Source organism: Rhinopithecus roxellana, chromosome 21, assembly GCF_007565055.1.
Source record: "Rhinopithecus roxellana isolate Shanxi Qingling chromosome 21, ASM756505v1, whole genome shotgun sequence".
Lineage (NCBI taxonomy): Eukaryota > Metazoa > Chordata > Mammalia > Primates > Cercopithecidae > Rhinopithecus > Rhinopithecus roxellana.
The window spans coordinates 5302032-5324518 of NC_044569.1; the positions used below are offsets into that span (position 1 = coordinate 5302032).

The window sequence follows — 22487 nt, forward strand, 5'->3', positions numbered from 1 at the left end:
CGGGCGCAGTGGCTCACGCCTGTAATCCCAGCACTTTGGGAGGCCGAGGCGGGCGGATCACAAGGTCAAGAGATGGAGACCACGGTGAAACCCCGTCGCTACTAAAAATACAAAAAATTAGGCGGGCGCGGTGGCGGGTGCCTGTAGTCCCAGCTACTCAGGAGGCTGAGACAGGAGAATGGCGTGAACCCGGGAGGCGGAGCTTGCAGTGAGCCGAAATCGCACCACTGCACTCCAGCCTGGGCGACAGAGCCAGACTCCGTCTCAAAAAAAAAAAAAAAAAAAGTATATAGAAAAATGCACATAATGATAAATTGTCACAAAGAACACACCTCTTAACTAGCAGGCAGGTCAAGCAACAGAATTTGACCAGCCCCCGAGACCCCTTGGGCACCCCTCACAGGATAACCACTGTCTTGACAACCAGCAGACGTTTTTGTTTTTTTAAAGATTGGGTCTTGCCCTGTCACCCAGGCTGGAGTGCAGTGGTGTGGTCAATAGCTCAATGCAGCCTCACACTCCTGGGCTCAAGTGATCCTCCTGCCTCAGCTTCCCAGATAGCTGGGACCACAGGCATGTGCCACCATCCCTGGCTACTGTTTTTTAAAATTTTTTATAGAGATGGGATCTTGCTGTTGCCCAGGCTGGTCTCGAACTCCTGGTCTCAAGTGATGCCTCCCAACCTGCTTTTTTCTTTTCTTTTCTTTCTTTCTTTTTTTTTTTTTTTTTTTTTTTTTTTTTTTTTTTTTTTTTTTTTGAGACAGAGTCTCTCTCACTTAGGCTGGAGTGCAGTGGCTCTCAGCTCCCTACAACCTCCACCTCATGGGTTCAAGCGATTTTCCTGTCTCACCCTCCCAAGTAGCTGGGACTACAGGTGTGCACCACCAACAGGCATTTTTTTTTTTTTTTTCCGAAACGGACTCTCGCCCTGTCACCCAGGCTGGAGTGCAGTAAAGCGATCTCAGCTCACTGCAACCTCTGCCCCTGGTTTCAAACGATTCTCCTGCCTCAGCCTCCTGAGTAGCTGGGATTACAGCCGCGCGCCACCACACCCGGCTAATTTTTGTATTTTTAATAGAGATGGGGTTTCACCATGTTGGTCAGGCTGGTCTCGAACTCCTGACCTCGTGATCTGCCTCCCTTGGCCTCCCAGAGTGCTGGGAGCCACTGCTCCCTGCCCCAACAGGCATTTTTAAAGCTACTTCCCCCTTTCATTCCTCTCTCACTTCTCTCAATTAAAAAATGTATATTGGTCTAATGCTAATGCAAAGAACATGTTGGGGAACATGCATGGGCTAGGAAAATTATTTATTTCATAAAATAATCCTTATTTTCAGCAAATATAGAAATGGGCTATGGTGGGTGAAGTCAGCCGTGCCCTCATCTGGCCTCGCTTGTCTGTCCCCAGTGCCACGGTTGGCTCTAGCCACCACTCATTTACTGGTTCTGCCAACAGTATCAAGTGCCTGCCCGGTACCCAGCACAGTGCTAGGGATGGGGGATGCAAGGATTAAAAGATATTCCCTCCTGACTGGCTCTGTCATCCCACGGTCGGCATCTAACTACCTGTGTAGGTGGCAGCGAGCAGGAGCCCCCCTAAGTGGCTATGTGAAGGTAGGTGACAGGGAGCCTGGCAGGGCTTCTCCACACACACTGGCAGTGGGTGCCCTTGAACCTTAGAGAGCCACAAACAGATGGCATTGGAGACTAAGAGGGGAAGGTGGTATGGGAGGGAGGAGGCTGGAGAGGGGCAGGGACGAGACCACAGAAGAGGCAGAGGAGCTGGAGGTCGTTTTTGTGGTAAGAAGGAGGTGCTGAGAGTTTGTTGCAGGAAGGTGAGGTAGCCTGGCTGTGTGTTGGGAAGAATGCCTTGGCAGGCTTGTGGAGAGAGGGCGGGGGGGCATATTGGGACCTGAGCCAGGGAGACCAGTAGTCCGGGCAGGTAATTGTCCAGGTGAGAGGTAGCAGAGGCTGCCTGGGGCGAGACATGGGGAGTGAGGAACGGGAGGCTCATGGTGCAGCTCCACTGTCTGGTTAGGTGCCAGGCTGAATGGTGGCCCATCGGGGCAGGTGTGAGAAGAGAGAGGTAAGCTTGCTTTGCATATCCCGAGTATGCAGACCCTGCACAGCAGGCCCTGGAGTGTCCGGCCTAAAGCTGAAGGTGCAGCCAGCAGTGCTGCAGTGAGGGAGGAGTGACCTGGGCCCAGGGGCAGGCAGGGCTGGTGGGCACAGTGGGGTAGGGACAGGGCTGAAGAGCAGGTCATCCAGGTGGCCATATGCAAGTACCTGAACTGGTGCCTGGGCAGCTCCCCATCTTGTCAGCATCTTGTGGGAGGCCCAGTGTTTGAAACAAAGTGGAGCTGCTCTGGGTCCCGCAGCTCCCCTGCCCAACCCGATGGGCTCGGGAGCTCCTATGAGCTTCTCAGGCGGCCATAGGAGTAGCCTGCCAGGATGCTTGGTGCTGTCGGCCAGCCACACTCTGCCCAGCTGGGAGCACCTTCTGTAGAAGGCAGTGGGTGCGTCCCTGTGTGCTGAGATGAGGCTCTGAGCCACCTGCAGGATAGAGCCGAGCTCCTTAGTGTACTACCCGGACCTCTGCCAGTGTCCCTGGTCCTACTGGCTCCTTGTCCCAGGCTGCACGAAGTCACAGGAGCCTGTTGGGGCCCCCTGGCTATTCCTCACAGTTTATGTATTCTGTTCTCTCTGCTCCCAAAATCAGTATTTACTTATGAAATTCCACCTTACACTTCCAGAAAACTCAGTTGTATGTAAAAAGGAAGAGTTTATGCTCCAGTGAAGTCTGATGGAAAGGAAACGGGGTTTGGAGCAAGCCACGTGCTTGCATCCTGAAGCCGTCGCTGGATGGCCCGATGGCTCGGGGATGCTATTTGCATTTTCTGAGTCTCACATTTCTCGTATAAAAAAGAAAAGAACAAACCTCAGAGAAGTAAGGTTTATGCAACACAATGACTTGCATAAAATATTGCACATAAAATGACCACAGCTGATCAGAGTTTAATTTGTAATTGATATTGTTAGATATTTCTGTAGAATGAAATGCCCATACCCATGAGACTCTTGATAACCTGGTACTCAGTGGGAGAGAGATTTCCTACTAACCATTCGCACTGGGACAGTGAGGCTGGGGGAGGGATTCAGTGAGAGATATCTGAAAAAAATGAGTATCACTACCGAAAGGTTAATTTGCTTTTCACTGCTTAAACTTTTTAAAACATGGTCTTTTATCAGAAGTGATGTTTCAAGAAGAGGGTGAATTGGGTTAAACAATGAAGCAATTCTAGAGCTCTGTTGTCCAGTGTGGCAGCCACCAGAAACGTGGCTATTTAATTTTAAGCTATTTATGGCCGGCCCGGTGGCTCATGCCTGTAATCCCAGCACTTTGGGAGGCCGAGGCGGGTAGCTCACCTGACTTCTCTGAGGTCAGGAGTTCGAGATCAGCCTGCCCAACATGGCGAAACCCCATCTCTACTATAAATAGATCGCACTATTGCACTCCAGCCTGTGCAACAAGAGTGAAACTCCATCTGAAAAAAAAAAAGAATTAAGCTAATTAGGATAAAATTAAATTAAAAATTCCATTCCTTAGTCACGTGAGCCACATTTCAAGGGTGCATTAGCTGCATGTGTTTGTGGCTACCACATCAGATAGCATGCATAGGACATTACTGTTACCACAGAAAATTCTGTTAGCGTGGCTCTAGAGCTCCAGTGTTTACACTGCTTTTGATAGAAAATGTAGACTGGGCGCGGTGGCTCACGCCTATAATCCCAGCACTTTGGGAGGCCAAGGCGGGCGGATCACGAGGTCAGGAGATCAAGACCATCCTGGCTAACACAGTGAAACCCCGTCTCTACTAAAAATATGAAAAAAAATTAGCCGGGCGTGGTGGCGGGCGCCTGTAGTCCCAGCTGCTCGGGAGGCTGAGGCAGGAGAATGGCATGAACTGGGGAGGCAGAGTTTGCAATGAGCTGAGATTGCATCACTGCACTCCAGCCTGGGTGACAGAGCAAGACTCCATCTCAAAAAATAAAAAAAGAGGCCAGGTGTGGTGGCTCACACCTGTAATCCCAACACTTTCGGAGGGTGAGGCAGGCAGATGATGAGGTCAGGAGATTGAGACCATCCTGACCAACATGATGAAACCCTGTCTCTACTAAAATACAAAAAAAAACTTACTTGGGCGTGGTAGCACACGCCTGTAATCCCAGCTACTCAGGAGGCTGAGGCAGGGGAATCACTTCAACCTGGGAGGTGGAGGTTGCAGTGAGCACAGATCATGCCACTGCCCTCCAGCCTGGTGACAGAGCGAGTCTCCATCTCAAAAAAATAAGAGAAAAAAAGAAAAAGAAAATAAAGGCCGGACTCAGTGACTCACGCCTATAATCCCAGCACTTTGGGAGGCTGAGGTGGGCGGATCGAGAGGTCAGGAGATCAAGACTATCTTGGCTAACATGGTGAAACCCCATCTCTACTAAAAATACAAAAAATTAGCCAGGCATGGTGGTGGGTGCCTGTAGTCCCAGCTACTCAGGAGGCTGAGGCAGGAGAATGGTGTGAACCCGGGAGGCAGAGCTTGCAGTGAGCCCAGATCGTGCCATTGCACTCCAGCCTGGGCGACAGAGTGACACTCCATCTCAAAAAAAAAAAAAAAAAAAAAAAAAGAAAGTATAAATATTCATAAGGAGTTAGTCTGTTTATAGGAAGTGGTACTGGAGGAGAAAAGAACCCTGCAGTCTCTCTGTAGATTCAGAGTCTGTCTCATCCAGTCCTGGGAGACAGTGCTCCGTGGGCTGCCGTGGGTGCGTGAAAAGCTTTCTCTCACTTATATGAACACACAGGACTTTTTGTCCTTTTCCATAATACAACTTCTGATAGTTTTGGCAGCTTGACTGTACCTTGAAGGCCAGAGCCCTGCTCACGTGTGGAGTGGGACACGGGAAGAAGACAGATGACAGTTGCCAGAAGGAACAGCAAAGCCATGGTTTACTAGGACTTAAAGTGGTCGTATCTCCTATGCCTAAAAGTTTCTTCTGTTCTGACCCCACCAAGTGCTAATTTTGGGATGGAAGAGTATGGGCAGGCGGTTTCGGAAGAAATGCAAGAGAAATACAATCTAAACTTTTTTTCTTTTTAAGATCACACTCACAAATTTGGTGTCAGTTAATGAGAGGTTGGTGTACACACCTCATCCAGAGAACCCAGAAATGTGAGTCATCTCCTGTGGGACTGACACATTGAATGCCAAGGGTGAGGGCAGGGCAGACCCTCCTCCCTCTCAGGGCTGGTCAGCCCCTTTTCTTCTTGCTCTTTTGCAGGACCGTGCTCACACAAGAAGCCATCATCACCGTGAAGGGGATTAGCCTCGGTAGTTATTTGGAAAGTTTAATGGCCAACACGATATCTTCCAATGCAAAGAAGGTATGTACCTCAATCCTAGAAGTCCTGCGTGTGCTGTAGTTGTTAAGTGCCAGATTAAGAAGATGACATTTTTAGTCTCATAAGTCTTCCTGGCTGGACATGTTGGCTCATGTCTGTAATCCAAGCACTTTGGGAGGCCAACACAGGTGGACCGCTTGAGGCTAGGAATTCAAGACCAGCCTGACCAATCTGCCGAAACCCCGTCTCTACTAAAAATACAACAGTTAGCTGTGCGTGATGGCACACCTCTATAGTCCCAGCTACTCAGGAGTCTGAGACGTGAGAATTGCTTGGAGCCATGAGGCGGAGGTTGCAGTGAGCTAAGCCACCACTGCACTCCAGTCTGGGTAACAGAATGAGACTCTGTCTAAAAAAAATAATAAAAAATAATAAATAAATAGATAAATAAATAAAATCCAGAGTGCTGGGGCTCTCCATTTGTGCTGAGCTCATAATGCTACAGCATTTCAAAACTCGGATAGGGAAAGGCTGACCCAGGTCTGAGGGAAGTGCATCTGTGAAAGCCAAGGGAGCCATAAAGTTACTCTTCTCAGTAGAGAAAGCATGGGGTAAACCCGGAGCGTAAACCCAGCCAAGGCAGCCACCACTTCAAAGAGCCCAAATGTCATAAGCTCAGTTGCCAAAGCAAACTAACCCACAGCATCAGAGATATCAGATGTTAACAGTGTCAGGTAGGCTATTCAGGACTTAGAGTAGTTTCCCATTTGATGGGCATTACGTGGCTGTGGCTGAACCTGTCCAGCGGTGATGCTTCCGTGGGGCCTGCCGCCATCTTCACAGCTCCTCTCTGGCAGGATTTGGCAGTGAGCTTTGTGGAGGTGAGAGGAGAAAGGATGGATCCCAGGAGGCCATCCATGGCACTCCCTTTGCGTCCCGGGCACTGGAATGGAGACAGAGATCGTTCTAGAAGTCCGGGTCGCCCTCCCCTCCAGCAGAGTTGATGGAAAGAGCTTGAATGTTTGGGAGGAAGATGTTCCTCACATTTAAAGGATGCCACTTGCCAGAGCAGGGCCTTTGCTTTTCACCTGGGCCCACCTGACAAGCTCATGTCTTCCCTTTGTCTGTCCCCCGTGCCCCTCCCTCTTTCTCTTCCCCCCTTTTTGGGGGTCAGAAGTGAGTCTTCATTTTCGGGATCAGTGGGTGATTCCTAAGGCTCTACTTCCCTTTCCAATGTCCTTCCATGCTCAACTCGCCAACCAGTGGAAACCCATTCATGGCTCGCGTTTAAGTCTCATCACCAACAGAAGAGCCTGTCTGTCTCATTCTGTGGACTCCAGATGTGAGAAGTAGAGATCTGAGCAGCTTAGCTCAGCTCAGAGGAAGCAGGGCCGTGAAGGTCAAAGCGGGAGAGCTTTGTCCACGCCGGAGGAAGGAGACCGGGTCTCATCCATCGTTTCCAGTGCTTGGTTTAGGGCAGAAGCCCTAAATGTTTGCCAAACAAAATAGTATAAGAGGAAGGAATATTCAGCGAGGCCACAGCTACCTTAGACCTTTTATGTGAAAAACTTGGGGTAAACTCAGTGAGGACAAATTGGCTTTCCTTTATTTCACTTTATCAGGGGTTGTGTTGAAGGCTTAGGAGAGAATCACTGCTTCCCCTAGCACGGTGGGGAGAGGTGTTGGGCCTAGAAACAGCGGAGCGGCCTGAGGGCAAGGGCAGGGGATGGGGTTGGGGGTGTGTGGAGGTGTCGCCCTGGGCTTTCCTGGCCTCCTGGGGCAGCCTCAGCCCTGGGATTTGGGAGGTGAGGGACAGGACTTGCTGTATTGAGCTAAGCGGGGCGCTGGTTTGCTGACACAGCAGTGACTCTGAGGCACTGTTTTCCTTCCCCTTTCTGAGCTGGAGGAGCTGCCTGCCTGTGTGCAGATCACTTGGAAAGGTCACTGCTGTGTCTCCTTGTAGCTGCAGTGCCTCCCTTCTGCAGTTTAGCCCGTGGACTTGTCCCTTGCAGTCTACAGCGGGAGGCGGGACGGCCCACTCAGTGCTGAAACCTTTCTGTGTTGCAGGGGTGGGCGGCTATCGAGTGGATAATTGAGCACTCTGAAAGTGCTGTGAGCTAAGGAGGCCTGCGCCTGTGCTTGTGATAAATGGTGGTGAGTACAGTATTCACTCACCCGGGGGGCCTTGCAGCCTCTTGTGACCCGTGTGCATGGTGCACATGGTGAGGGGACGCCGGAAAGATGCAGCTGCTGGTGGCTCTCCAGCCCAGAGCTCCTTAGTTTTCCACGGTGACCCAGAATCACTGGGTTCATCTTCTTTCTATTTCATTCCTTGCTTTGTGGCAGGATCTAGGTTCCAAGGCCATTTCCTTTGAGCAGTGAAAGCCTTTTCTGATGTCTCCTTGAGCTTCACGAACATTGCTTGGCGTCCTGGGCTGTCAGTGGCTGGACTTCTAGGCGCCTTGCCCTGATGACCAGCGGCCACCAGGGCCTGCTCCCCGGGGAGGATGCGCCTCCCACCAGAGGCTGCACTGCGCTGCTCTGGGCCGCTCATCCCCATCTGTTCCCATCTGTCCCCCGCGTGTGTGGCTCCGGGGATCCTTAAGAACTTTGTGCTATTTTGCCGGAGTCACTGAAGCCAAGCTTTGCTCTCCTTGAACCCAAGCCGGGGGCGGCCTTGGGCCTCGCCTCCTTCGTGGCCGCACCCTGGGTTCAGCGCCGGTAGGGAGCTCCTTTGTCTGGCGGCCTGTGTCTGTGTGGTGTGTGGTGTGTGCTGTGTGGTGAGTATATATGTGTGTGTGGTGAGTGTGGTGTGTGGAGTGTGCTATGCATGGTATGTATATAAGTGTATGTGGTGTGTGTGTATGCTGTGTGTGTCATGTGCATGTGCTGTGTGTACTATGTGTGTTGTGTGTATATATGTGGTGTGTGTGTGTGGTGTGTGTGTATGCTGTGTGTGATGTGCATAGGTGTGGGGTACGTGTGATGTGTATATATGTGTGTGTGGTATGTGGGGTGTGTGTGGTGTGAAGTGTGTGCTGTGATGTGTATATGTGTGGTGTGTGTGTGCTCTGTTTATGTGATATGTATATGTGTGTGGTATGTGTCGTGTGCATGTTTGTATGATGTGCATATGTGTGATTTGTGTGTGCTGTGTTATGTGATGTGTATGTGTGGTGCGTGTGATGTGTATTGTGTGCTGTGTGTGCTGTGGGTGATGTGTGCATGCCTGTAGGATGTGCATGTGTGTGTGTGTGTGATGTGTATGTGTGTGTGCATGTGTGTAAGATATGCATGTGTGTGATGTGTGTGCGGTGTGTGTCATGAGTGTGGTTTGTGTCTTGAGTGTGGTGTATGGTGCGCCCTCTGCCTCTCTGCGAGCTGACCCCGGTGTCTCCGCAGATGCTTCCCAGAAGAAAGGAAAGAAGCAGGTGAGGAGGTGAGGAGAGGACAAGCGAGGACGGGACGGAAGAGCGCGTCTGGCTGCGAGGGCGCGCAGGGCCGGGGAGGAGGATCGGGCTGGACTCATCGCGGGTCGCAGGTGACCCCGGGACTGGACGTCCCTCCCCTCATGAGCGTGCAACAGGGAGCAGCCCCAGCCAGCCCCGCCGCCGCCGTCTGCGTGGATGGAGGGCGCGAGGCCCTCGCCCATGTCCCTTAGGGGTGGCGCCCATCGCCCTGCCTGCCATGGTGGCCCAGGCCCGTCTCTCCCTGCAGGTGGCCCGTGCCGTCCCCGCCCCCCCGCGCTGTCCTCCACTCAGGCACGTCCACAGACGCTGGCGGGTGTGCCGCCCTCCGGCCTTTCCCCCCACCCCCGCCTTTGCTGGCCTCCGGCGGGCTCTGTGGGGCTTACGGGGCCTGAGGCCATGGCTTTCTTCTTGGCCCCCAAATGCCTTTCCTCGAGTGGCTAAGCCTCTCCTGACGGGGCTCCTCACGCGGGGAGAGGGCTGGGGTCCAGGGGTCTCCGGGCCTTTTCTGCAGGCTGTGCCAGTCCCCTCCAGCCTGCCCCTGCCCTGGGGACATCCTGCGCCCAGGCTGGAGGCCCCGCCTCGCTGCTGGCCAGCCTCACCTGCTGGGGCTGGAGGCCTTGGATCCCTCATAGCATCCGAGGTTTGAGTTCCTCTTTTTCTCCTTACAGTTTTGTGTTGCAGGGACAACGCCAAAGTTCTTTTTCCCACCATATTTAAATCAAAGTTGTTTAAAACAACATTAATTTAAAAGTGTATATAAAAGCAACCCATGCTTGTGGTTAAAAAACAAGTACAGGAGTCTGGAGTCCGCTGGAGGGTAAAGGACTCCCGCGCTGCCAGTCGGCTTTTTCGCAAAGCCTGCCAGAAGTTTTCTGTGCTTATGAAAGTGTGTGTGTGGCCGTTCTCTTCCCTTCCTTTATTAAACACAGATAGGCTCATGCTGGATAAGCCGTTTCGTGTCTGTCTTTTTCTGCGTTTAAGCAGCGTCATCTTGAGTGGCGCTGTGCGGCCCCTGCCTCCCTAGTCCCGAAGGCAGCGGGGCCTCTGGCCAGGGTGCTGGTGCGCGGTCCCTGTGCCGCCCTCCCCGGGACGCGGCGCCCTTGAGCCGCCCCTCTTGCTCCCGCAGCAGCTCGGTAATGTCCCAGTGGGAATGGTCTAGAACTTGTCAACCTGGTGGTTCTGCTCTAGACGGAAACAAGGAAACGTGGGATCCGGAAACCGTCCCTGAGGCAGAGTTGGAGAGAAAGGGTCGGACACTGGCTGGGGCACGCAGAGGTCCCTGCATGTTTTGGGGGTGCGATCACATGTTTCAGGCGAAGACAGTTGTAAATGTCAGACTCCAGCCACTTCAAACCTTTGGTGACCAAAGTGGGGTAAAAACAAGCACCTGCGTGCGTTGTGGTTATTCTATGCCCTGCACTATGTATACATTTTAAGAAGCTTTTCTTGAGGTGGTCAGTTCTTAAACCGAGGAAGTAGTAGCAGTTGATTTTATTTTATTTTTATTTTTTTTTTTTTTTTTTTTTTTTTTTTTTTTTTTTTTTGAGACGGAGTCTCGCTCTGTCGCCCAGGCTGGAGTGCAGTGGCCGGATCTCAGCTCACTGCAAGCTCCGCCTCCCGGGTTCACGCCATTCTCCTGCCTCAGCCTCCCGAGTAGCTGGGACTACAGGCGCCCGCCAGGTCGCCCGGCTAGTTTTTTTTTTTTGTATTTTTAGTAGAGACGGGGTTTCACCGTGTGAGCCAGGATGGTCTTGATCTCCTGACCTCGTGATCCGCCCGTCTCGGCCTCCCAAAGTGCTGGGATTACAGGCTTGAGCCACCGCGCCCGGCCAGCAGTTGATTTTAATTAGTGTGAAGTTGTTCGTCTTCCTAACTTCTGTGTTGGTTGGAAATAGGTGCATTCTTTGTTTTGAAAAGGAGTCAAGCGCAGTGGTGAGAAGGGGAAGAGGAGACAGGCGGCTCCAGCCGCGACTGAACGGCAGCCAGAGGCCGCCCTGCCCCGCTGGCCAGAAAGGCACTCAGGGCGGACATGCGGCTGTGTCCGCGACACGCGCGTCTGCACGGAGGTGAGTGTGGTCTGAAGAGGCAGCAGGGAGCTCGTTTGGGAAAACCGCGCAGGGCTTGGCCTCCGCGGCCCAGCGATGTCTGGGGGGCACCGCGCCCCGCACTGGGAGAAACGCCCCCTCGGGCGGCCTATTGCTCCCATCGAAGCCCGCGGGCCGTGGCCCTGAGGACACCCGGTGCCGCTCGTGCGCGGTCCGGGACTCTCGCCGGCAGGAATGGACGGCAGTGTCCTCGCTGCCTCTCGGCCTGTCTTTGGTTTTTTTTGAGACAGAGTTTCGCTCTGGAGAGCAGTAGCGCGGCCTCCGCCTCCTGGGATCAGGTCATCCTTCCGCTTCAGCCTCAAGGGTAGCTGAGACCACAGGCGCGCGCCGCCACACCGGATTTTTTTTTTTTTTTTGGGGCGGAGTCTCGCTCTGTGGCCCAGGCTGGAGTGAGCGGCGCCATCTTGGCGCCCTGCAAGCTCCGCCTCCCGGGTTCCCGCCATTCTCCTGCCTCAGCCTCCCGAGGAGCTGGGGCTACAGGCGCCGCCGCCGCGCCCGGCTAGTTTTTTGTATTTTTTAGTAGAGACGGGGTTTCACCTGTTAGCCAGGATGGTCTCGATCTCCTGACCTCGTGATCCGCCCGTCTCGGCCTCCCAAAGTGCTGGGAGTAAGGCGTGAGCCACCGCGCCCGGCCAGTATTTTTTTTTTAAAGAGGCGTCTCACTACGTTGCCTAGGCTGGTCTCAAACTCCCGGGCTCAAGCCATCCTTACACCTCAGCCTTGTCCCCAAATGCTGGGACCACAGGTGTGTGCCACCTCTCGGGGTCGCAGCCTCTCCTAGAGGCGCCCCTGCGTCTGGCGTGAACAGACAGAAACGGGCTTGCCCCTCCCGCCACACCGCTGTCCTCCCCCGTTTCTAATGAGTGCTGCTCCCATTTCCCAAACACAGGCCCGCGTCCCCGGCCGACGTCTTCCTCCTACCTTTTCCTTGGGGCTGTTTGGACAGCGCACCTTCCTCCAGCGTCTTGGCTGAGTGCTGGGTTTCCCTGCCCCGCTCTGCCCCGCGTACTCGTCCCTGGCGTTGCCAGTCCGTGACCTCGCCCGCGTGTCGCGTGCCCGCTGCAGAGGCCGGGCCGCGGGGCCTGGGGGCTGAGGGGGGTTAGTCCGGAGATGCGTGGCCCGAGCCCCGCCGGCCCGCACGTGGTCCCTCGGCCAGGCTCGGAGGACCCTGGAGGGGCCACCGCGGACGCCATCCTCCAGCCGGGTGCAGTCCCCGGAGGCTGCGGGTCCCGCTGCCATCTCCACTGCCACCTCGTGGGAGGCCCAGGCCGGGATCCCTGCCAGAGCTGCTCCCGAGGGCCTGACGCACCAAACCCGCGAGATGACAAATGCTCATGACCGTCTGTTACTCAGGCGGTGAACGCATCGCCTCCTACTTGTCTGCACAGTCACCTTCCCTCTGGCCTCGCTCTCATGCTGTCCCACTTCTTACACTGCTCCAGAAATATTCCTGCCATAATGTCCCTTGATTAGAAAGCTACGGAGGGGGCCGGGCGCGGTGGCTCACGCCTTAATCCCAGCACTTTGGGAGGCCGAGGCGGGCGGATCCCGAGGTCAGGAGATCGAGACCATCCTGGCTAACACGGTGAAACCCCGTCTCTACTAAAAAAAGTACAAAAAGTAGCCGGGCGAGGTGGCGGGCACCTGTAGTCCCAGCTACTCGGGAGGCTGAGGCAGGAGAATGGCGGGAACCCGGGAGGCGGAGCTTGCGGTGAGCCGAGATGGCGCCGCTCACTCCAGCCCGGGCGACAGAGCGAGACTCCGCAAAAAAAAAAAAAAAAAAAAAAAAAAAAAAAAAAAGAAAGAAAAAAAAGCTAGGGAGGATTCTCGTCCCTTTCTGAAAAAGGTCAAAAGCAAGGCCGAGGCAGCGGCAGGGGTGACTGATGCAGGCGGGCGGCGGTGGCCCCTCCGAGCCCAACCTCAGCTCTGCGGAGCTGCCCCTGGCCGGCGCCCGCCCACAGCGCCACAGCCCACCATCGTTCCTAGAGATTTATGTTGCCTTCAACTGTTTTTTTAAACTATTCGCATATGTATTTGACCAGCCTGGGCTCAAAGTTCTTCCGCGCCAGGGCCGGTGTCCTGCTTTGTGCTCACGGTCCTGGGTCTTCTCTTTTTTTTTTTTTTTTTGAGACGGAGTCTCGCTCTGTCACCCAGGCTGGAGTGCAGTGGCCGGATCTCAGCTCACTGCAAGCTCCGCCTCCCGGGTTCCCGCCATTCTCCTGCCTCAGCCTCCCGAGTAGCTGGGACTACAGGCGCCGCCACCTCGCCTGGCTAGTTTTTTATATTTTTTAGTAGAGACGGGGTTTCACTGTGTTAGCCAGGATGGTCTCGATCTCCTGACCTCGTGATCCGCCCGTCTCGGCCTCCCAAAGTGCTGGGATGACAGGCTTGAGCCACCTGCACCTGGCCGGTCCTGGGTCTTCTCTAAGGGCTTTGGTGACTGGAGAACCGCCTGGAGTCAGAGCTGCCCGAAGGCGGCTGGAGGGCAGCTGCAGCGTCAGCTGGATGCCACGCTAGCGGTTTCACCTTAAGCAAATGACCACCTTATTATTCCCAAGTTTTGCATCTGTAAAAGAGGCCGTTAATAGCAACTGTGTGAGAGGTGAGGGTGGGAGGAGAGAAGGGGATGCTGAGCAGGATGCTTGCTGGACAGTAAGCCCTGGAAAACCGGCAGTGGTCAGCTACTGAAACACAGTTTCTAAAACTATGTATTAATAGTAACATAAGCATAGAATAATATCGTAAAGTTTATTTTCATATTTTTCCTTATTTTATTATTTGCCAAATAATATGACACATTTGAAAGTTTAATATTTACTTCAGCCTAACTGGTATAAAATCGTTAATCAAACTTTAACACTCATTTTTGTTTAAATTTAAGGGGTACAAACGCAGTTTTTTGTTTTTGTTTTCTCTTGTTTTGAGATGGAGTCTCACTCTGTCATCCAGGCTGGAGGGCAGTGGCATGATCTTGGCTCACTGCAACCTCTACCTCCCAGGTTCAAGCGATTCTCCTGCCTCAGTCTCCCAAGTAGCTGGGATTACAGGTGTCCGCCACCATGTCAGGCTAATTTTTGTAGTTTTAGTAGAGATGGAGTTTCACCATGTTGGCCAGGCTGGTCTAGAACTCCTGACCTCAGGTGATCTGCCTGGCCTTGGCCTCCCAAAGTGTTGGGATTATAGGTGTGAGCCACGGCGCCTGGCCAAATGCAGTTTTGATACATGGATTTATCACGTAGTGGAGTCTGGGCTTTTAGTGTACCCATCACCCAAATAGTGTACATTACACATTAAGTAATTTCTCACCCCTCACCTCCCTCTCACCCTCGGAGTCTTCCAATGGGCATATACCACGTTCTTTAGCCACTCGTCCACTGATGTACATTCAGGTTGATTATGTCTCTGCCATTGTGAATAGTGCTGCAATAAACAAAACTGCAGGTATTTTTATGATTTATTTTCCTTTGTGTAGATATTCAGAAGTGGGATTGCTGGATCAAAAATTAGCCAGAGAGACAGTTGTGCCCTCATGTCACTTCCTCCCATTGCTGACTCACTGGTGCTGCCCATGGGGCTCTGCAGAGCACGCCTGCTCCCCCTGCCAAGTGGCTCCCTCACATCACCCCTTCCTTCCCACTCCTCCCTGCAACACGTCCCACTGCTTATACCTTCTGCATTGTATGGTGATGTGTGTCTGTAGTCCCAGCTACTCAGGAGGCTGAAGTGGAAGGATCATCTGATCCCAGGAGTTCGAGGCTGTCATGAACCATGATCAAACCACTGCACTCCAGCCTGGGCAAGACAGTGAGACCCTGTCTCAAAAAAACTAAAACAAAAGAAACCAGAAAACTCCATACTGTTTTCCACAGAGGATGTAGTAATTTGCATTCCAACCCACAGTATATAAGCATTCCCTCTGCTCCACATCCTTGTCAATATCTCTGATTTTTTTGACTTTTTTTTTTTTTTTTTTTTTTTGAGACGGAGTTTCACTCTTGTTGCCCAGGCTGGAGTGCAATGGTGCAATCTCAGCTCACCAGAACCTCCACCTCCTGGGTTCAAGCTATTCTCCTGTCTCGGCCTCCTGAGTAGCTGGGATTACAGGCATGCACCACCACACCTGGCTGATTTTTTTGTATTTTTTTTAGTAGAGACAGGGTTTCTCTGTGTTGGTCAGGCTAGCCTTGAACTCCTGACCTCATGATCCGCCCACCTTGGCCTCCCAAAGTGCTGGGATTACAGGTGTGAGCCTCCACACCCGGCCTTGACTTTTCAATGATAGCCATTCTGACTACCTTGAGATGGCGTCTCATTGCGGTTTTAATGTGCATTTCTCTGATGATAGTGATGTTGAGCATTTTATTTTATTTTATTTTTATTTTTATTTTTTTGAGATGGAGTCTTGCTCTGTCACCCAGGCTGGAGTGCAGTGGCACGGTCTTGGCTCACTGCAAGCTCCGCCTCCCGGGTTCATGCCATTCTCCTGCCTCAACCTCCCGAGTAGCTGGGACTACAGTCGTCCACCACCACGCCCGGCTAATTTTTTTTTGTATTTTTAGTAGAGACGGGGCTTCACTGTGTTAGCCAGGATGGTCTCGCTCTCCTGACCTCGTGATCCGCCTGCCTCGGCCTCCCAAAGTGCTGGGATTACAGGCGTGAGCCACCGTGCCTGGCCTATTTATTTTTTTGAGATGGAGTCTTGCCTTGTTGCCCAGGCTGGAGTCCAACGTCGCGATCTCAGCTCACTGCAACTTCCGCCTCCTGTGTTCAAACGATTCTCCTGCCTCAGCCTCCCGAGTAGCTGGGATTACAGGCGCCTGCCACCATGCCCAGTTATTTTTTGTATTTTTAGTAGAAATGGGGTTTCACCATGTTGGCCAGGGTAGTCGCGATCTCCTGACCTTGTGATCCGTCCGCCTCAGCCTCCCAAAGTGCTAGGATTACAGGCGTGAGCCACTGCGCCCAGCCGTATGATTACTCTTAAGAGTTAACTACCACACTCAAAAGAGGCAAGTAGTAAAAAATTAATGAGTACAAGCTCTGTACTAATAAATCCCTTTGCATTCATAAAGCAGCTTTGATGCCAGGTCTTCAGGATCCCTGTTCTTCTGCACATCAGTTTGCTAATGGGAAAAGCCAGGTTGGGAGGCAGGGCTGTGCAGGTCACCCGCCTTGGGTTCTAGTGGTGGGTAGAGCCAAGAGGATTGTGTGACAAGTGGCGTTTTCAAGCGGGAAGTAGAAAGCCCAGACTGGCATAAATCAACCATGCTCACAGCATGAGCTCCTGACTTGGCCTTCTCTAATGAGCTGTTCTAGGGCTGCAGTAATTTGTTGACTTAGAATTGTGCTCCTGACTTAAAGACATGGGGCTGTATGTTGCATTTATCTGTTGAACTGCACAGTTAACACACCATGTCAGTTGAAGACATCTTGATGGTTCCATCTTTGTATTTATCACTTATTCTCATGTCTGCAGTAAGCCTGCTCATTCAGTCAGTAATTCCCTCCACAGTTATTAAGCACCCGTTACATGCCAGGAATTATTTTCAGAAGCTGGGGACGGCAAGTGAAGCAATCTGACAGATGCCTGTGTTCATGGAACCATGTAGTAGAATGTTAGGTGGTACAATGGACAAAATAAAATGCAGAAGGCGTAAGTAGTGGGACGTGCTGCAGGGAGGAGTGGGCAGGAAGAGGTGATGTGAGGGAGCCACTTGGCAGGGGGAGCAGGCGTACTCTCCAGAGCCCCGTGGGCAGCTCCAGCGAGTCAGCAATGGGAGGAAGTGACATGAGGGCACAGCTCCCAACTCTTTGACCTATTCAAAGTTGGAACTTTGTGGAGAATCAGCTCTGCTTTGTCCTAGACACATTTAAACAGAGTTGAGACAGCCTGTCAGCTGAGAGACTGTGGGCGATTCCTGCCAAAGGGTGGCCATGTGTCTTAATCAGCTCTACATAAAAGCTGGCCATAGAGATCAAATTGAGTGAGGAGTTCAGGCAGCGATGGAGCCTTTGGCACTGAGGGCCAGAGAGAGAAGTCTCCCTGCTGGGATCTCATTTATATACATGGGAGGTGCATATCTCAGGGACTCCCTGCAGCGGTGCTCACTATCCTTGATCAAGTTGGAGAACAAGAGTTGTCTTTACTTGTGTTTCCTTTTAGCGCAACTAGTGTTGCCACAACGCCAAGTGGAGGAGAAGAGCCTGCTGTGTGCGCACACCCGACAGTCACCGGCTTCTCTTTACAGCTCCAATAGGAAGCGCACGCTATGCTGTGGGAACAAAAACGCCAGGTACCTGCTATGGCCAAGGCAGATAAGGTCTTTCCCTCCAACAGGATCCAGAGATGAACCACTGGTACTAACACCCAACAGCTGAAATAAGGGGCTGTGTCCCTTTTTAAAATAGTCAACTCATCTTTCTGAAGTTTTTCTTTTTAATTTTGAGAGATGGGGAGCCAGGTTCTTTATAGCAACTAGTAAAACTGAATTTGCCTTTGCCTCCAGTTTCGAATAAGTGCAGCACATTTTGCACTTTTCTTGCTTTCATGTAATATTCATAATATTCAGTCACTTCACACTTCACTTTAGTGAAGGGCTGGCTTGGATTACACGCTGTTTCTCAAGTCACACTGGCTCAGGCTTCAAGTGGTTTTACTTATTGATGCCTGTGTAGTACTGGTTGTTTCACGCATTACCCTGAATCTCTCTCCTGGTTGAAGGTGACTTTAGAGAACACCTAGTCTAACATTCTTGCTTTATTTCATTTATTTATTTATTTTTGAGACGGAGTTTCACTCTTGTTGCCCAGGCTGGAGTTCAATGGTACGATCTCAGCTCACCATAACCTCTGCCTCCTGGACTCAAGCGATTCTCCTGCCTCAGCCTCCCCAGAAGCTGGGATTATAGGCATGCACCACCACGCCCGGCTAATTTTGTATTTTTAGTGGAAACGGTTTCTCCATGTTGGTCAGGCTGGTCTCGAACTCCTGACCTTAGGTGATCTGCCCTCCTCGGCCTCCCAAAGTGCTGGGATTACAGGTGTGAGCCACTGCGCCCGGCACACCCTTGCTTTAAAATCGAAGAGACAAATTCATAAACGCTCAGGAGCTGTCCCAGTGTTAGGTAGCTGTTCTGTTGCCATGCTGGAGCACAGTTTAGTCAGAACCATTCCAGGTACTTGAAAACTAGGTATTGCTGAGAAATAATCTACTTTGCTAATTACAGACTCGTTTTGTTCAGTCATCAGGACAAAAGGTTCTGGATCCTGAAAAAGCCTTTTTGCTAGTTGAGTACTTTGGAGCAGAGGCACCGTCACTGCCGCTGCTGCACCTAGAGCAGTGTCCAGCCAGTCACACCCAGAGCCCCTGGTCCAAGCCGACATTCTGTGCATCTGCCTTCTGCGGCAACCTTGAGATTGTGGTGGATGCCCCCCTAGTGGCTTCTTATCTCAACTCATGTTCCCCTTGGTAGTCAAGCTGAGTTTTTAGACTGCTTTTCCCTTTGAGATGTTTAAGATGAAAGTTTTATCACTTTAAGGCCTAGCGCAGTAGCTCATGCCTGTAATCCCAGCACTTTGGGAGGCCGAGGTGGGCAGATCACTTGAGCTCAGGAGTTCAAGACCAGCCTGGCCAATATGGCAAAACCCCATCTCTAGTAAAAATACAAAAATTAGCTGGGCATTGGTGGTAGGTGCCTGTAGTCGCAGCTACTCAGAAGGCTGAAGCAGGGGAATCACTTGAACCTAGGAGGTGGAGGGTGCAGTGAACCCAGATTGTGCCACTGCACTCCAGCCTGGGTGACAGCGAGACTCCATCTAAAAAAAAAAAAAAAAAAAAACCCCAAAAAACAGACACAGAAAGTGGCCGGGCATGATGGCTCACACCTGTATTCCAGCACTTTGGGAGGCTGAAGTGGGCGGATCGCTTGAGCTCAGGAGTTCCAGACCAGCCTGGGCAACATAGGGAGACCCCTGTCGCTTCATTTTTTTTTTTTTAAAGTTCGCCAGGCGTGGTGGCATGCACTTGTAGTCTCAGCTCCTTAGGAGGCTGATGTGGGAGGATCGCTTGAGCCCAGGAGCCCAAGGCTTCCGTGAGCAGCTTTGCACCACTGCACTCCAGCCTTGGTGAGAGTGAGACCCTGTCTCTTAGAAAAAGAAGTGACTGGGGGGCATGGTGGCTCACACCTGTATTCCCAGCACTTTGGGAGGCTGAGGCGGGCAAATCACCTGAGGTCGGGAGTTTGAGACCAGCCTGACCAACATGAGAAACCCCGTCTCTTTATACAAAATTAGCTGGGCGTGGTGGCAGGTGCCCGTAGTCCCCAGCTACTCAGGAGGCTGAGGCAGGAGAATCATTTGAACCCAGAGGGGCGGAAGTTGCAGTGAGCCGAGATTGTGCCATTGCACTCCAGCCTGGGCAACAAAAGAGCAAAACTCCGTCTCAAAAAAAAAAAAAAAAAAAAAAAGGAGTGACTGTTTTTCTGTAGAAGCTGCATTGCTGGGAAGGCTCTCCTGTGCGGATGTGGGCCATCCCTCCCTTCTCTTCCACACGCTTCCCTGGAGGTTCCACACAGTGTCTGCTCAGGAGCCTGAGGTTCAGGTTAGAGCTGCAGAAATCCTCGTCGTTGGCTTTTTACTCTCACAAACTCTTGCTGCTGGGAGAAATTGGGATGTGAAGTTCTCTGCTGTCACCCTAGGGAAGGGGGTTAGGGATGGAGGCAGATCAGGGACAACAGATGATTGCTATAGTCAGAAGGGAGTCCCAAAGCAAAGAAGAATGCGCACAAGACGGGCAAGCGTCAAGGGAGCCGCTTCCCCTCAATCCACAGACAACCTGCCTCACTGCAGCAGCTGCAGCCATTCCCAGCACAGGACTCACAGCGTCTGACCCTCTTGGTGCCAAAAGAGACCTGAACACTAGGCTGTGTCAAACATGCAGATGTTTCTTCCGCTCTCAAGCCCTGAGGGCATAAGCTTCCAGATGCGCCACATTTCCGGAGCCCTGTCCTGTCAGTTCTGGAACGCTTGCTGTCACTGCTTCCATCAGACGGGCTCCGAGGCAGCCACCAGTATCAGGAGCACAGCTGCAGTGCCCTGCACAGCAATGGCTAACATATTAGACACCACGTGTATGTTAACAGGATGAGCTGGAATAGTGAAAATTCAGTCCTCCAGGTAACTGCATCTGAAGTTTTTTCCACCCAGGCTGGAGTACAGTGGCGCAATCTCGGCTCACAGGAACCTCTGCCTCCCAGGTTCAAGCGATTCTCCTGCCTTAGCTTCCTGAGTAGTTAGGACTACAGGTGCGTGCCACCATGCCCAGCTAATTTTTGTATTTTTAGTAGAGATGGCGTTTCGTCATGTTGGCCAGGTTGGTCTTGAACTCCTGACCTCAAGTGATCTACCCGCCTCAGTCTCCCAGAGTGCTGGGATTACAGGCGTGAGGCACCACGCCCAGCCTGCATCAGAACATTTGATTTGTGTAGGCAGAGGCTTGTTTTTTTTTGAGATGGGGGTCTTACCATGTTGCCAAGGCTGGTTTTGAACTCTTGGACTCAAGCAGTCCTCTCACCTTGGCCTCCCAAAGTGCTGAGATTACAGGCATGAGCCACTGTGCCCGGCTGGGTTTTATATTAAGCAGGTCTTAGCTCTTAAACTTTTTTGGGTGGGCAAAGGGAGAGGTTTCACATTCACATGCCTTTGGCTAACAGGAGGGAAGCACCATACCCTTTATTATAAGCTATAATGAATGTGTGTGTGCGTGTGCATGGTGTGAGCACATGCACATTCTGCAGCTATATCAGGAGTCTTTATTTGAGACTGGGTTTCTCTCTTGTTGCCCAGGCTGGAGGGCAGTGGCATAATCTCAGCTCACTGTAACCTCTGCCTCCCAGGTTCAAGCGATTCTCCTGCCTCAGCCTCCTGCATAACTGGAATTACAGGCGCCCACCCCCACGCCAGGCTACCTTTTTGTATTTTTAGTAGAGATGGGGTTTCACCATGTTGGGCAGGCTGGTCTCAAACTCCTGATCCACTCGCCTTGGCCTCCAGAATGCTGGGATTACAAGCATGTGCCACCATGTCTGGCCAAGGAGTCTTTAAATAACTCACGTGTGTAATCAAGTCCTTTTCTAAAGGTAGTTTTCTTCATGAAACTGTAGACTGTGATTTACAACTGTACATCTTTTCCTCAACTGGAGCTGGTAAGAAAAAAGTTAAATATGTGTTACTCAAAGCTTTTCCCACTTATGGTATCCAAATTCTTTGTGTATCTTCAATACAGGAAGCAGGAGTCAAAGATTTTGACTTGGACTTAGTCACTGGACATGTGGATTATGAGTTGGACACATACACACAAGTATCTTGACACACACGTATCACAGAGTAACTTCAGAGGAAGGGGCTCCTAAAAATGTCTGGCAGCTGAGGGAAGAGCTTATGTAAATGGATTAATATAAAACTCAACATTATGTAATGTGTAAGATACTTGGAAGGTAAACCATGCATTCTTAGTTAACATAAAAACACAAGAACGTTCTGCTCGTATTTTAGGAGTGTGTCCGTTGAGGGACACATTTTACAAAACAATGAAGTTTGCGGTGTCAACTGCATTTTTCCTTTCATGAAAAATTTCTCTGTAGCATGCAATGGTGTTTGATAACAGGTTACCCACAGTAGAATGACTTCCAAGATCTGAGTTAATCTTCTCAAACCCTGGCGCTGCTTTATCAACTAAGTATGCACGACTCTAAATCTTTGATCGTTTCAACAATGTTCACAGCATCTACACCGGCAATTTCCTCTAAAAAACCCACATTGCTCGTTCACAAGAACCAATGCCTCAGTAATTTACGTTTTCTCATGAGACTGCAGTAATTCAGTCACATCCTCAGGCTACATGGTCTAATTCTAGTTCACTTGCTACTTCCACCCCGTCTGCAGTTACTTCCTCTACTGGAGTCTTGGAATGAACTTCTTCCAAACTCCTGTTGATGTTGCATTTTGACCTCCTTCCATGAATCGCCAATGTTTTTAATGGCGTCTAGAATGGTGAATCCTTTCCTGAGGGTTTTCAATATGCTTTGCCCAGATCCGTCAGAGGAACCACTGCCTGTGACAGCTAAAGCCTGATGAAGTGTATTTCTTAAATAAAAGTAAAAATTACTCCTTGATCCATGGGCTACAGAATGGATGTTGCGTTAGCAGGCATGAAAACAACAATAATCTCCTTGTACATCTCCATCAGAACTCTTGGGTGACCAGATGCATTTGTCAATGAGCAGTAATATTTTGAAAGCAATCTTTTTTTCTGAGCAGTAGGTCTCAACAGTAGGCTTAAAACATTCAGTAAACCTTGCTGTAAACAGATCTGCTGTCATCTGTCAAGGCTTTGTTAGTCATTGGTAGGGTACAGGCAGAGTAGATTTAACTTCAGACTCAAGGGCCTTAGGATTTTCCAAATGGTAAATGAGCACTGGCTTCAACTTAAGGTCACCAGCTGCATTAGTCTCTAAC

The 22487-nt window shown here is 51.3% G+C and overlaps 1 protein-coding gene across 6 annotated transcripts in view; it reads left to right on the forward strand.

Moving 5' to 3' along the window:
- Positions 1-22487, forward strand: part of PRELID3A (PRELI domain containing 3A) — a 40238-nt gene that overhangs the window by 14389 nt on the left and 3362 nt on the right. For 2 of the 6 annotated variants that reach the window (XM_030925987.1, XM_030925984.1), the window contains exons 4-7: positions 5158-5228; positions 5338-5440; positions 7466-7552; positions 8801-9123. In XM_030925987.1, coding sequence (XP_030781847.1) covers positions 5158-5228; positions 5338-5440; positions 7466-7519 — 228 coding nt within the window. In that variant the 3' untranslated portion in view covers positions 7520-7552; positions 8801-9123. Of the gene's footprint in view, positions 1-5157; positions 5229-5337; positions 5441-7465; positions 8226-8800; positions 9124-22487 lie in introns of those variants that run through there. The other 4 variants (XR_004055688.1, XM_030925985.1, XM_030925986.1 and 1 more) reach the window with 4 other exon arrangements.